The sequence below is a fragment of the Chrysochloris asiatica genome, unplaced genomic scaffold (assembly GCF_000296735.1).
Source record: "Chrysochloris asiatica unplaced genomic scaffold, ChrAsi1.0 scaffold00125, whole genome shotgun sequence".
In the NCBI taxonomy this organism is placed as follows: Eukaryota; Metazoa; Chordata; class Mammalia; order Afrosoricida; family Chrysochloridae; genus Chrysochloris; species Chrysochloris asiatica.
The window spans coordinates 4,847,266-4,861,479 of record NW_006408643.1 but is presented as its reverse complement, the minus strand read 5'-3'; the positions used below and the strand labels follow the sequence as shown (position 1 = coordinate 4,861,479).

At 55.6% G+C, this 14,214-nt stretch overlaps 1 protein-coding gene across 1 annotated transcript; it reads right to left on the bottom strand.

Moving 5' to 3' along the window:
* Positions 1-1,313: 1,313 nt before the first annotated feature.
* Positions 1,314-13,947, bottom strand: SEMA6B (sema domain, transmembrane domain (TM), and cytoplasmic domain, (semaphorin) 6B). Its single transcript, XM_006868922.1, has 16 exons — positions 13,827-13,947; positions 13,533-13,656; positions 11,858-11,918; positions 11,683-11,745; positions 11,094-11,195; positions 10,470-10,560; positions 9,886-10,005; positions 9,401-9,489; positions 6,751-6,968; positions 5,235-5,366; positions 4,850-4,999; positions 3,935-4,117; positions 3,716-3,862; positions 2,763-2,840; positions 2,607-2,665; positions 1,314-2,236 (listed from the first exon to the last, which is right to left on the bottom strand). The coding sequence occupies exons 1-16, from the start codon at positions 13,945-13,947 to the stop codon at positions 1,314-1,316; spliced, it is 2,661 nt and encodes an 886-aa protein (XP_006868984.1).
* Between the last annotated feature and the right edge of the window lie 267 nt (positions 13,948-14,214).

Here is a 14,214-nt window from a genome sequence, read left to right as displayed (position 1 = left end):
TTTTTTTTTCCTTTCTTTCTCATTTCCTAATAAAGGCATTTGGAGGCTATGAATTTCCCTTTGAGAATGGCTTTGGCTTCATCTGAAGCCAAAGTTTGGCTTTGTAGTGCTTTCCTTCTTGCTGAATTCTAACTATTCAGGTGTGATGTGCTACCTTTACCTGCACCAAGAACTTGTCATGCCTGACCATGACAATAAATGTATTTTGTTGTGACCTACCCATGGGTCTCCCAAAGGCCCAGGGCCACATTGCTGTCCAGGTTCTCACCCCAGGACACAGAGCAGAGCCAGAGGCATGGGGGCCGGTGGTTGTAAACAGAGTTTTATTGATGGGGAGGGGATTTGGGGAGGCAAACTCCAGAGTAGGTCCAGAACTCAGCCAGCCACGTGGCATGCATGGTCAGCTGGAGGTCAAAGGGGGGAGTTCACAAGGGGACGGATGGCTCGGGACCCTCTGACAACTCTGGAGCTGTATTTACAGGGGCGCTTGCCTGCCTCTGCTGCCCCCCCCATGCCCCTGAGCCCTTTAGATATCTGGGCTAACATTAAATTCTGGGCGGACCAGCCCCATATTTTTGCCTGGAGCCCCTCATATGCCCCCTTCCTTCTGCAGAACTGGGGTTCAAACTCCTGACCGGCACCCTGGAGGCCCCTGGCCTTCTGGAAGCCCCGGCATTGGCTCAGCCAACACCCAGGCCACTGGGGCCACTATCACACGCGCATGCGGACACACACACACACACACACACACACCACGCGCGCGCGCGCGCACTGCACACATGGCCCGCCCCCTCATACACGCAAGCAGCAGCCCTTGTGGGCACGCACACACGCGCCTCCCTCCCCTCCCCGGACCCTCGCACACGGATACAGCATGCACACACAGACACTCACACTCACACACACACACAAGCCGGGGGCCTGGGCCCAGGAGGGACCTTTGTGGGGAGGCGGCTTGGGTCCGCGGTTCTGGCCCCCCAGGTCCCTTCCCCAGGGACGCCACCCCGAGAACGGAGTTGTGCAATTGGTTAGAAAACGCCAAAGAAACCAAACCTTAAAAGGAAAACAAATTCTGCGTATCAGGTCATCTTCAATCTGAGCCCTCCCTGCCCCCCACAAACCGTCTCAGTGTTCAGCGACCTGGGTGGGGGGGGCCGAGCTCGTTGTGCTTCCGGTGACAGAGGGAGCCCCCCACGCGGGTGCGGCGGGGGGGTCTTGAGCACCCACGCGGAGCTGGGCTGGGCCTGCCGTTCCGCTGTCTCTCCTCTCCTGGGTCCGGTGGCTGGCGCTGCCAAGGAATCCAGGGCCCGGCCCTAGGGCACGGGGGGCGCAGTCCTGTCTGTGCCCCCATAGGGGAGGAGATGCGCCAAGTCCGTACTCGGTCGGATGTGGCGGCCGCGCGCACGGTCGCTGGGCCGGCCCTCGCCGCTGTTGAAAGTGTGCGTGCGGCGCAGGGCGGCGGCCGGCGGGGCGTGGGGGCCCGGCCTCCGGAGGCTGCCCGTTGGGGGTGGGCTCCAGGGCCGAGGGAGACTGTCGGCGGCTGAGGTTGGGTCCAAGGGGCCCGTGGGGGCTGACACCACGCGCCGGCGGTCTGGGCTGGCATGGGGGGTGGGCGGGAAGTCGCCGTGGGAGGTGCGGCAGGACCGGGTGGTGTAGAGGCGGGCTTCGGTGGTCAGCTCGCCCGCCGGGGGCTGCTCAGGGGCTCGGGCTGGGGCCAGCAGCAGGAGGGAAGAGGAGGTGGAGGCGGACAGCAGAGGGTGGCCGTGGTCCCAGCCACGCGGGGCCAGGGTGTGGGGATGCGGGTGCGGCGTGGGCAGGCGCTTCTGGGGCAGCGGCGTCTGCTCCGGCGTGGGCAGCAGCCCCGAGTCGAGGTCGTGGGGCACCCCCTGGAGCAGTGTGGCCTTGGTCCAGCCGTTCTGCATCAGCGGGGCCAGCAGGGCCTCCGGGGGACCCCCGGTGCCGACGACGCCCCCAGCGCTGCGGCCACCCGGGCCCGGCCCCCGACGCTCTCCCAGCCGACTGACGCTCAGTACTGCCTCCCCGCCACCGTGCGCCAGGATGGCCTCCTTGTCCTTTCTCCGGGCCAGCTCGCGCCGCTCCCGGAAGCCCACGAACCAGCCCACGCTGAAGCCGGACACGACAGCGCCCACCACAAAGGCCGCCACCGACGACGTTACCAGCAGACTGACGGACACCAGTCCCGCCCGCTCATCCGAGAGGCTGGCCCGCAGCAGCCCTGGAGGGAGGGTGGGGTCAGGCCTGAGGCTTAAACTGTCCATCCCTTCCTGGCTGTCCCTGTCCTTTCCTTTAACGGCCTTTCTCTTGACATCTTTCTGTCCCCTAGGATCTGTCTGGAATTTCAAAGCCTGTCTGTCTGTCTCTCTTCTTTGAGGGGGGTCTCTCTCTGTTCCTTATAAAGCTTGTCTCTCTGTTCCTTTAGTCTGTCTTTCTGTCAGTGTTTCTCCGAACTGTAGGGTCTGTTTGTCCTTCTCTTACTACCCCACCCTGAAGTGGGGCCAATCCATTCTCACCAGAGACCCCCAGGGGTCCCCAACTCTCCCCCCCCAGGGCAGGAGGGGGGGTCCCAGCCTGGTGTCCCCACTTACCTGTACAGTCCCCTAAGCCTGAGGTGCTGGCCCCAGAGACATCCTGTTCAAAGGTGGCTCTAGTGGAGGGAAGGGGCCACAGTCAACAGAGACCCTTCCTCACAGGCCTGAGGGTTCCGCGACGAGGGCAGGATCCCAAGTTAGGGTTGGTCATACCTGGTGCCAGGGCTGAGGAAGAAGCAGGAGCCGTCCGGGGCCCACCCACAATAGGGGTCCTGGCTGCCGATACAGTTCCTGGAGGGAGGTGGGGGACGAGTTTAGGTAACAGGGGTCCCTAACGCAGCACCAAGGTGCTGCTGGGCCATGCGCCTAGACCTTTCTCTCAATACCAACACCTTGAGTCCTTGTAACAAATCTCCCAGGTGAAGGGTTCTCACGCCCAGTTCACAGATAACACTGAGAGGTTCACGTGGTGGAGTTGGGATTGGGGCCTCCAGGAGGGTTTGGCCTTTTACTCGAGGGAGATAGGAGCCCTAGAGAGTTAGGGGGCCCAAGAGGGACGGGCCTGACTCAGGTGCTCACGGGCGCCCTCTGGCGGATGCGTGAAGAATGGGCCTCAGGATGAGGGTCACAAAAAACGCGGAGTCCGTGGTCTAGACACTGACTCCGCTATGGGTCATTATTGCAATGACAGCGGGGAGGGAGGAGGTACAAGGGGTTCACCACTGTTAAGGGCTCACACTGAACCCAGAAGTTGCCCGCAACTGCCTTTCCCTCCCATTTTGGAGACGGGAAACGCCTCCTGCCGGTCCGGGGCCTTAGGGGCTGTGTTCTGAAGTCCGTTCTCCCTGAAGCCGCCAGAGGGCGCCCGTGAGCAACGGAGTCAGGTCCGTCACTCCTGGGTTCCCACCTCCCTCGGATTAAAGCCGGAATCCTCCCAGATCACCGAACCCTGTACGTCCTGCCGGGCCCCCTCATGCTTTCCCCTCCTCCCCTGTCCCCCTCGCTCATTCATCGCTGTTTCTCCCAACTTAGGACCTTTGCTGGGCTGTGCCCTCGGTCAGGTTGGCACAGAATGCACGGGGTCGTTGATTTGAACGCGCGCTCCCCACTTCCTCATACTCAGCTCCCGTTCCCACTTTATCGCTTCAGGAGTTGGGGACACTCACTTCATGCAGCCCGAGTGCTGCTGGCAGCGGGCCACCGGTACTCGGACCACACAGCGCGGAAAGGCCGCCAGCAGGCCACCGGACACTGCGTCCAGCTCCAAGCTCAGCAACCGCCGCCCAGCCTTGCCACGGCCCGACTGTCCACACCTGGGGGCAGCAAGGCAGTGAGTCTCAGGTCCTCCCCATCTTCCCACTCGTCATCCCACTGCCCGGCCCCACCTGTCCGGTCGGTAGGTCTCGAACTCCTCCAGGAAAACACTAGGTCCGGTTGTCCCTGGGGCGCTGGCGTTGGGCTGGACGAGGAACTTGAGAACAGTGCCCTCTTCAGACGCCAGGAAGATGACAGTCTGGTTGCCCCAGGGGCCAGCACTCACGTCCACTGCCACCCGAGTTAGTTGGTGCCTGGGATCCCGAAGTGGGGGGGCTCAGGGTCAGGCCGGCCACCCCACAGAGGCACTGCCCATGGCAGGTCTCATGGGCATGGGTCACACAGATACACACAGACACAAATCAGCCAGCACACATGAACGACATAGGGACAAACATGAAGGTCACATGGTAAACACACACCTGGAACAGAGGACATGCCAAGCCCTGCCCATGAGTACTTTACAGAGAGAAATAGGCCCGTCCACTCAGGCTGTGATTGTCACTGCTCTGTCTCCTCTCCTGGGTGTCTCTCCCCTGGTCTCTCAGTCTGGTCTATCTCTGGATTGCAGTCTCTTCTCTGCTCTTTGGTTTTCGTCTCTGTCTGTAGTCTATGCCATCTCTATCCTGAATTGTATGTGTGTGTCTGGCTACCTGCCTCTCTTTCTCTCTCTCTCTCCATATTCCTCTTTCTGTGTTTTCTCTCTCCTGGTATGTGTGTCTCTCTCCAATCTTTCCCTTCTCTGTTCTCTAAATCTCTCCTTGTATGTTTCTCTCCATCTCTTCCCCATCCCCTCCCTCCCTGTCCATCTTCATCTCTCTGGATAGCCCTGTGGGCTTAGCTGTGCCTAGTGTCTGACTCCAGCTGGGTGTCCCTGGGTTAGATGGGGCAGATCAGCCACTTCCCATCTCCCCCTTGTCCCCATCTGCCCTGTCCTCCTGGCACCCACTGCTCCACCAGGACCCTGGACTCGTATGGGGACTGACCGCATCAGTGTCCGCACGATCCAGGGAGCATGGCCCAGTGAGGGTACAGCCTCATCCATGAGGGGGTGTGTCTTAACGAAGTTGAGGATCTCGTCGGGAAAGGCGCTGGAAGCGTTGTATTGCATGCCAGGAGCCGCACAGCACCCGGGTCTGGGGGGCGAGGAGTGGTCAGGATGGACTTGGGGTCCCCACAGAGCGACACTTAGCTCTGCCCTGATTCAACCAGGGCAGGGGCTGCTACATGGCTAAAAGTCTTCGGTTTTCTACATTTGTGTAATGGGTACGTCTGGGCTGTAAAACAGCTAACCCCCTGGAAGTGTTGGCCCTGGACCCTGGGGACCAGCACCTCCCCATCCACTCCCTTGACACCTGAGGGGGCTCTTACCGGGGCCGTGGCACCTGATCTTCGGGCACGGCCGTCCAGATGGACTCAGGGGACTTCTGCTCTCGGAAACGGCCTTCAAACACAGCGGCCACCTGCGTCATGTCGAAAGCGCAGACAGCGGAGCCTGGGATACTGAGGTGGGGGGGTCACATGGAAGGGTTCGGTGAGTCCCGGGGCAGGGATGATACTGCTGTGGGCACATGTGTGGAGGAACCCTTCTCCCAGAGGCTGTGAGAATAGTCTCTCTCCTTGTGCCCTCCCCCCCACTAAATCCGACCACTTTGCCCTCTGCCCAGCTTCCTAACTGAACCTTCATTCAGCTCCACAGCCAGCCCTGGTCCAGGCCCCTACTGTACCATGTCCCGGCTGGCACTCTTGCCTGTTTGAACCCGTTTCCCAGGGGGCTTACTCAAAACACAACTCTGTCCTCGTTCCTCTCTTGTTCTTTACTCTTCCATGGCTCCCTAGGACTCTCAGGATAAAGTCTTTTCACCTCCCTGCAGCCCACTATCACCTCCCTGTCATGTTCTCCACTCTCCCCCTCACTCCCTCCATCCCAACGGCAGCAGCTTTGTGTTATGACATCAGCACACCAGGATCATGCCAACATCAGGGTCAGGGTCTTTCCCCCCATCTCATCCCCATCAAAGCTGAGTTCCAATGTCCCCTCCTCCAGGAAGCCCTCCAGCCCACCCTCAAAGGCGAATCTCTAGTCCCCTATCCATCCCATTCTGATCAAAGGGTTTTGGAGGGTCAGGGTCTGGCTTTGTCCCACCATAGCCCAAGGCTGAGGCCTTTCAGGGTCTCATCTTACCCAGTCTAGAACCCGAGGATTATTGAATGACGGAATGTAACAGAAGGGAGAAGGAGAGGAAGGGATAGGAGGAGGAAAGGGACTGTGTGGCTAATTGCCTCCATGAACAGCTGCCTCCTTTGCCGTGAGGCCGGAAGAAGTGGATGGGGTCCAGCTATCATGACTGGACATTTTGATCAATGATTCTATAGACAAATTCCCATCAAAAGGGGGAAAATGTAGAACAGAATGTCAAATTCTCTGTAACCCATTATCTCAAGCCACAGAGACAGGATGAACTCCTAAACTGTTACCCTGAGATAATCCTTAAACCTTAAACCAAAACTAGTCCCTGAAGTCTTCTTTAAACCAAACAACAGTTTAGCTTCACTAGCAAAGACTGTCTGCCTTGAGCATTTTGCTGTTTTAAGAATTCTCTTTACGGGGTCAAAGGGACAACAGCCACTCGGAAGTTCAGACAGAAAGCTTGGGGGCAGGGAGTTTATGTTCACGGGGGGAGGGGAGGAACCACTCAGAAAGGGAGAGTGGGAATCCTCCCACAATTCCAAGAATGTTTCCACGTCACTCCATTGTACACGTCGAAAACTGTTGAATGGGTGTAAATTCTGTCTAACAACAGATTGAAGAAAACGAAAGCGTTCAGAATTTTTCCATCCCCATGCATCAAATGCTCCCAATCTGTTTCCATGGGCGCCTGCTGACCTGTTGCTGGGGGTAGAGAAGACTGCGAGGACCACCGGCCGGCCCCCCAGGCTGACCACGCCCGTGACCGCCTGGAGTACGTTGAAGTAGAAGTGAGAGTCTCCTGGTACAGAGCAGTTGAGGCGCGCCTTCAGGAAAGATGTCCACTGCTTCTCCAGCACACGAGGGGAGCCCCCCACGTCATTCTTGCACACACGGGCCACTCTTGACACCACTACCTGCCATGACAAGTGACAGGAAGGGGCCTGAGTCCACCAACCAGGCCACTGGGGAAGACAAAGAGGGCAGCAGTCTGTGTCATCTCCCCTCTCATTGTACTAGCGGAACCGTGAGGCCCACAATGGTGGTAAGGGCAACAAAGACCACCATAGTTGCATCCATTACTGATGGGTGGATGGGTGCTTAGGTAGGTGGATGGAGTGAGGGCGGATAGGTGGATGAATGGAAGGTAGGGTAAAAGGGTGGATGGATAAGTAGGTGGAGGGAAAGACAGATGAATGAAGGAAGGGATAAATGAATGGCAGATAGATCCATGCATGGGGGAGGAAGAGGGAGAGAGATCAGTGTACAGGCCGAAAAATGATGGTGCATAGAGGAATGAGTGGATGGGCGGTTAGATGAATAAATGAATGAATGAATGAATGAATGCACTGGAAGAGTTACCCAGTAGATCAGTAGACAGGTGATGGATGGATGGATGGATGGATGGATGGATGGATGGATACATGGGTGAATGAAGGGGTAGATAAATGGGTGGGAGGATAGACAGATAGATGAGTTGATAACAGGATGAAGGCATGGAGGGAAGAGTGGGTGGATGGGTACATGAATAAATGAATTGCAAGGACATGGTAATGGATCAAGAGATGGGTAGCCAAGTGGCTATATGGATGGATGGATGGATACATGAGTGAGTGGATGGATGAGTTGATAGTAGGTTGAATGGAATGAATGAGTAGGTTACAAGGAGAGATGAGTGGCTAGATACATGGATAGATGGATAGGTGGGTGGATGAATGAAGGGACAGATGGGTGCAGAGAAGGAGAAAGGGATAAATAGAGGACTACCTTCCATAGGTAGATGGAAGGATGAATAAATGGTTGGTTGGGTGGATGAGTGAATGGAAGAACAGGAAATGGGCAGATGGGAAACAAGGATGCATGGGAGAGTAGATGAATAGATGAATGGATTATGGAGGGATGGAGGGAGAGGAAAGATAATGGGGAGGATGAGCAGAGGGGTGTAGGTGTTGTTAGGTGCCATCCAGTCAGTTCCGATTCAGTGACCTTAGGCACAGCAGAATGAAACACTGCCCGATCCTGGGCCAACCTCACTACTGTTGCCACGCTTGAGTCCATCGATGCTGCCACTTGGCCAATCCATCTTGTTGGGGGTCTTCCTCTTTTCCTCTGACCCTCCACCTTACCAAACATGATATCCTTCTCCAGTGACTGGCTCCTTCCTGCCAATATGTCCAAAGCACGAGACACGAAGTTTGGTCATCTTGGCCTCTAAGGAGCACTCTGGCTGCACTTCTTCCAAAACGGATCTATTGGTTCTTTTGGCAGCCCATGGCACTTTCAATATTCTCCTCCAACACCATAACTCAAAAGCACCAATTCTTCTACGGTCTTCCTTATTCACTGTCCAGCTTTTGCATGCACATGAGGTTATTGAAAATACCATGGCTTGGGTGAGGCACACCTTAGTCCTCAAGCTGACATCTTTGCTCTTCAGCACTTTAAAAAAGGTCTTGTGCAGCAGATTTGCTTAATGCAATACCTCGTTTGATTTCTTGACTGTTGTTTCCATGAGTGTTGACAGTTGATCCAAGAAGAATGAAGTCCTTAGACAACTTCAATCTTTTCTCTGTTGATAAGAATGTTTATTGGTCCAGTGGTGAGGATTTTTGTTTTCCTTACATTGAGATGTAATCCATACCGAAGGTTGTGCTCTTTGATCTTCATCAGTAAACGTTTCAAGTCCTCTTCACTTTAAGCAAGCAAGGTTGTACCATCTGCATATCGCAGGTTGTTAATGAGTCTTCCTCCAATCCTGATGCCACGTTTTTCTTCATATAACCCAGCTTCTTGGATGATTTGCTCAGCATACAGGTTGAATAAGTATGGTGAAAGAACACAATCTTGTCGCACACCTTTCTTAATTTTAAACCATTCAGTGTTCCCATGTTCTGTTCGAACAACTGCCTCTTGGTCCAGGTACAGATTCCTCATGAGCACAATTAAGTGTTCTGGAATACTCATAGATGTATAAAAGCAAGTGATATGAATGAATGGGTAGATGGCTGGCTGGATGATGGATAAAACCTAGAAGATGACTGAGTAAGAGGAGGTAGATGGACAGATAAAACTCAACAGCATCAGGACTGGATCTCAGGGACATATCTTATTTCAAACCATGTCCCTTGCCCTGGTCTGTGTACGTCAAGGCTGCTCCCTAAACGTCTTCCAGCCTCACGGGTCAGATCCTGACCAGAGGGGAGGGTCCTGAGGCTCATAGGTGCAGGGCAGCACCCTAATACCCCAAGTGGATCCCCCCTGTTTTCTGTACCCACACCACTCCCCACAAGCAGAGCCTCTCAGTTCTGGGCCCCACTGCATGGGGCTCTTGGGGGGAACGGGGTCTTACCTTCTCCAGGTAGTTAAACTCCATGGCAATCTCCCGGAAGAAGAAGTAGACGTGGCTGCCCCACTCCACCGCATGGACAAAGTACGGCTCTGGGGGAGAGAAGGGTCAGAATCCAGTCTCCAAAATCCAACGTGGCCTTTTAGGCTGAGAATCTTCAGTGTAGGTAGCTACTTTTATGATAAAGGGGGAATCTAGGCTGATGATCCAAACAAAATGAAATGGACTTTTTTTTGAGGAGGTGGGTCAGAAGGTAAATGTCTGATAAACAACCACATCTATGATTTTACACCACAGAAGGACGGTGCTTCTCTACACTTGTTTTATAATTTCCTTATGGGTACCCACTTCTGGCAAGTAAAACCTAGATCCAATTTCAATCTCCCAGTTTCCAGGCTTCAAAGATGAAATGGGAGTCCCCTCCCTCCCTGTGTCCTCTGGGACTGTTACTCTGTTAGGGTCAGCACGCACTGCCCCTCCAGGCCCACCTTTGAACCACTTGGAGTCGTGTTTCACTGTGCGCAGTGTGGGCCGGTCCCCCAGGCTGCGGTAGATGACAGCATCGATGGCGAGGAAGTCAGTAACGGTGGCTGTGAAGAGCATCCCATCTGGAAGGGGGTTAAGGAGAGGAAAATGAGAGGTTATACGCTAGAGGCCAGACTGAGCCTCATCCCAGATCCCAGGCTGACTCCTGGCTGAACTCTGACCGTATCTAAGACCCAAGCCCAGGCTGAGCCCTGATCCTGGTAGATCCCTGCCCCTGGTGGAGCCCTTGTCCCCAGATTGAGCCCTTACCCTGGCTAAACTGCAGTCCCTGAGCCGAACCCCAAACTTAACTTGAGACCTGACCCTAAACTGAACCTTGACTCTGGGCTGAGCCTCAACTCTGGACTAAGCCCTGACCCCAAACCCTATTCAAGCCCCAAACCCAGGCTGAGCCCAAGCAGGGCTGAGCCTTAACCCCAACTGAAAGTTGACCCCAAGCTAAGATTCTGCCCATTTCCCAGCTGACCAAATGAAGGCCCAGCCACAGTCCAAGAGTGGAAAATGCCAAACCCTGGGCGACACTCACCAGAGAAAAGGGCAACGTTGGCGTGTTTGGGGTCATATGGGCAGCGGGCCATGCCACTGATGTTGTCCCCTAGGGGTTGTAGTGTGTCCATCTGCAGAAGGGTGCCAGGGGTGTAAGTGACAAAATTCTTGACCATGCCCACCCAGCAGCCCTCCAATCACCAACTCCAGCAGGGATTGTGATCAACCACAAACTCCTGTGTAAACTTAGTGTCAGCCTCCCTGAGTCTCAGTTTACTTATCTGTAAAATGGGTCTAAGAGTTGATGCTGTGTGTGCCTTGGAATTGATTCTGACTCATAGTCGGTCCTACGTAACAGAGAAAAACTACCCCATAGGCTTTCTTAGACTATAATCTTTATGGAAGCGGATTGTTAAGTCTTTTGCAGAGTCCCTGGTGGGTTGGTCAGCAACAGGGTGTTTAATCAACCACCTGGACTCTTTAGAGCCAATGTTACCCAATGCATTAGGGTGAGATCTGAGCTAATCCTAACTGACCCCTACCCCGACCACCTCTCTGGGTGAGGGAGTGGGAAGGATATACCCAGGAAAGCTTCCTGTAGGTGGTGACACGGGGCTGGGGCTGGCCCTGGGGCAGACTAGGTTTCTGAATGGTGGAGACTCACGCTGTAGTTGGCGCACACGGGGTTGAAGGCGTTGGAGCCGCACATGAAGAGCGTGGACTCGTCGCGAAGTAGCAGCACCTTTACGAAGTTTCGACACTCGCCCTGGGATGGAAGGGGAGAAGTGGGACTCTGTGGACTGGGCCTTAGCTGTGGGCGTGGCCAAAACGGTGATAAGGCGGGGTTAGGGCAGAAAGCCTTTCTAGAGCAGATTGGAGCTTTGTGAGGATGGTCTAGAACGGTGGGCGTGGCCACGGCAGTGGGCAGGGAGTGACTAGGGTGGAGGGCGGAGCCAGGGAAAACCTGGAGCCCCGCCCAGATGACAGGGGCCAACGACTTGGGCGTGGCCTTTTGGACGTGGTCACGTCCCAGCCTCAAAATAAGACTTGGCTGGAAGAATGGCGCGACCCAGGGCCGAGGGTGGAGCTTATAGGTAAGGCCCGGGCAGTGGGCGTGGCCACTTTCGGGCCAGGTTCTAGGAGTAGTCATGCGGACGCCGGGTGCTGGCCAGTGATGAAGGCTAAGAGATTATCAGTCTGGGGCCGCTTGGGGTTGGTGTAGCAGGAGGCCTGAGCGTGGCCGGCCCACTCACCTCCTGCTTGCCCTTCATTCGACACACGTCGATATCACTGGGGTTGGAGCGCCAGGTCAGCTTCTGGAGACAGAAAGGCTGGTGAGGGGATTGGGGTCCCAGATTGCCCTAGGACCACCGCGGGGCAGGGCTGCAGTGTCAGACGTCGCCCTTCCCGCTAGCGCCCCTTCCTTACCCGCTGGTACCGCAGCTCCGTGGCCGTGGGGGGCTCCAGCTCCACCCGGTATAGGTTGTCCCTGGGGGGGCGGGCGTCGTTAGTGAGATTGGGGGGGTGGGTCTCTGCCACCCTCCGTGTTCCATCCTCCCTGATGGAGACGCGGAGGCCGGCCGACATGTGACAAGTCTGCACACGTCAACGCCTCTGCCCAGGACAACCCCAACACTGAACACGCTCTAGCATGCTTCCTCTTACTCTAACATGCCCTAACATGCTTCCACACGTCAAATTCACCTTCTCTTCTACTCCAGCCCCAGTATCAGCCGCCTGGACCTAGTAGTCATCTGCGCTTATTTTCTGACTCCCACCCTCGCCCTGGTGTGGCGCTGTGGGCTAATGTGTCAGACTGCAAAGTCGTTTGAACTACAAGGTCAGTGGTTCAAGCTTACCAGATGCTCTTTGGAAAGCCTTTACAGGGTCGCAATGGGTCAGAATCGACTCGACAGCACTTAACAACAACCCTCACCCTCAGTCTGTTCTTCTGGATGCAGCCAGATGGCCCTCCTGGGCTCCAAACTCCCTCAGGTAAAAGCCCAGGTCCTTCCTGTGACCCACAGGACACTGCACGTCTCGCCCCATCTCCTCCCTACCGTCTCCTACTCCTCCTTCCCCCTTTTTCACTCAGCTTAAAGGAGCTCTGGTAGTGTAGTGGTTACGAATCGGGCTGCGAACCTTAAGGTCAGCGGTTCGAAACTACCAGCCTCTCCGTGGGAGAAAGATGAGGCTTTCTACTCCCGTAAAGATTTACACCCTCGGAAACCCTGTACAGGGTCGCTATGAGTCGGAACCGACTTGACGGCACTTAACAACAACAAGCCACATAGGCCTCCTCTATCCAACTCACCAGGCCTGGTCCTGCCTCAGGGCCTTTGCACAGCCTGGTCTCCCAGCCTGGACCACCCTCCCCAAAGATCTCCCCATGGTTGCCAGGTCATCTTTCAGGTCTCAACTTAACTGTCCCCTTCTCAGAGAAGCCATCCCTGTCCACCCACACAGAATCTTTTACAAGTCTGTATGAAGTTGTCTTCTCCCGCAAAGATGTAGAACCTCGGAAATCCTATACAAGGTTGCTATGAGTCAGAACCAACTCTACAGCCGTTAACTACAATTCGAGTAATGTGATTGCTGGCCATACCCACCCCCTTGGGGTACCATTTCAGGGATTTTAGACTTATCGGTTGTTCCCACCCACCAGCACAGCCTAGATGCTCCAAGCTCCAACCACACCTGGCTTTGTGCATCCTGGTGTGGCTGTTAAGGTCGGCAGTTCTAACTAACCAGTTGCTCCTTGGAAACCCTGTACAGGGTCGCTGTGAGTCGGATCCCGACTCCATGGCACTTAACAATAACAACAACAAAGCTTCAACCCAGGAATCCATATTCTCACTGCTGGGGAAAGACTGGCCCCAGCATGCACCGTCCCCTTTCCAGCACACCACCACCACTCCCCATGGCTCACCCCCAAAACTCTGCCTGATGGCCCCTTTGTTGTTGCTACGCGCTGTCGAGTTGGTTCGGACTCATAGCTACACTGTATAGGGTTTCCGAGGAGCAGCTAGTGGGTTTGAACTGCCGACCTCGTGGTTCACAGTCCAGTGCTGACCCAATAGCACCACACAAGGAGTCCCCATACCTGTCCCCAATGAACAGGGTCCTGTTGACACGCAAAACACGCTGGATGTTGAGGTCTTCAGCACCTTCTGCAGGCGTCAGGCGTCCAGGCCCGCGGCCCACGAACACGGGATAGTGGTTCAGGTCTGGGGGGGAGGGGTGAGAAGGCGTGTGAGCCAGAGCGCGGTGAGGCCTGTGTCCCCATGTGGATGACCTGAAGTCATGTCTTCTCTGGGAGCTCCCCAAAGGGGTAACAGACCCAATTGGGGAACAAGACGGTCCCTCCGAACTCCTTCTCCCCCTTCCCCTTTCTCACAGTCTCGGGGGGCCACGCTGAGCGGCGGTGGTTCCTCAGGGAAGAGGCCGTGGGAGCCCCCCAGTAGCAGCAGCAGAAGCAACAGGGCCGGACAGGGAGGGGACGCTCGCGGGGTCCGCATGGCGAGGGCGCGACAGCAAGCGGTGACACCTGCTGGCGGAAGGGGCGGGAGTTGAGAGGCAGTTTCCTACAGTTCCAGAATCTGAATCTCCACCTGCTTTTCAGTTCCCAGAAAAATCCCCCATTTGGGATAACAATTTAAAAATAACAATATGAACAATAATAATGACACTACCTAATACTTAGCTAAGGAGCTCTGGTAGCGTAGTGGTTACGAATCGGGCTGCGAACCTCACGGTCAGCGGTTCGAAACTACCAGCTGCTCCGC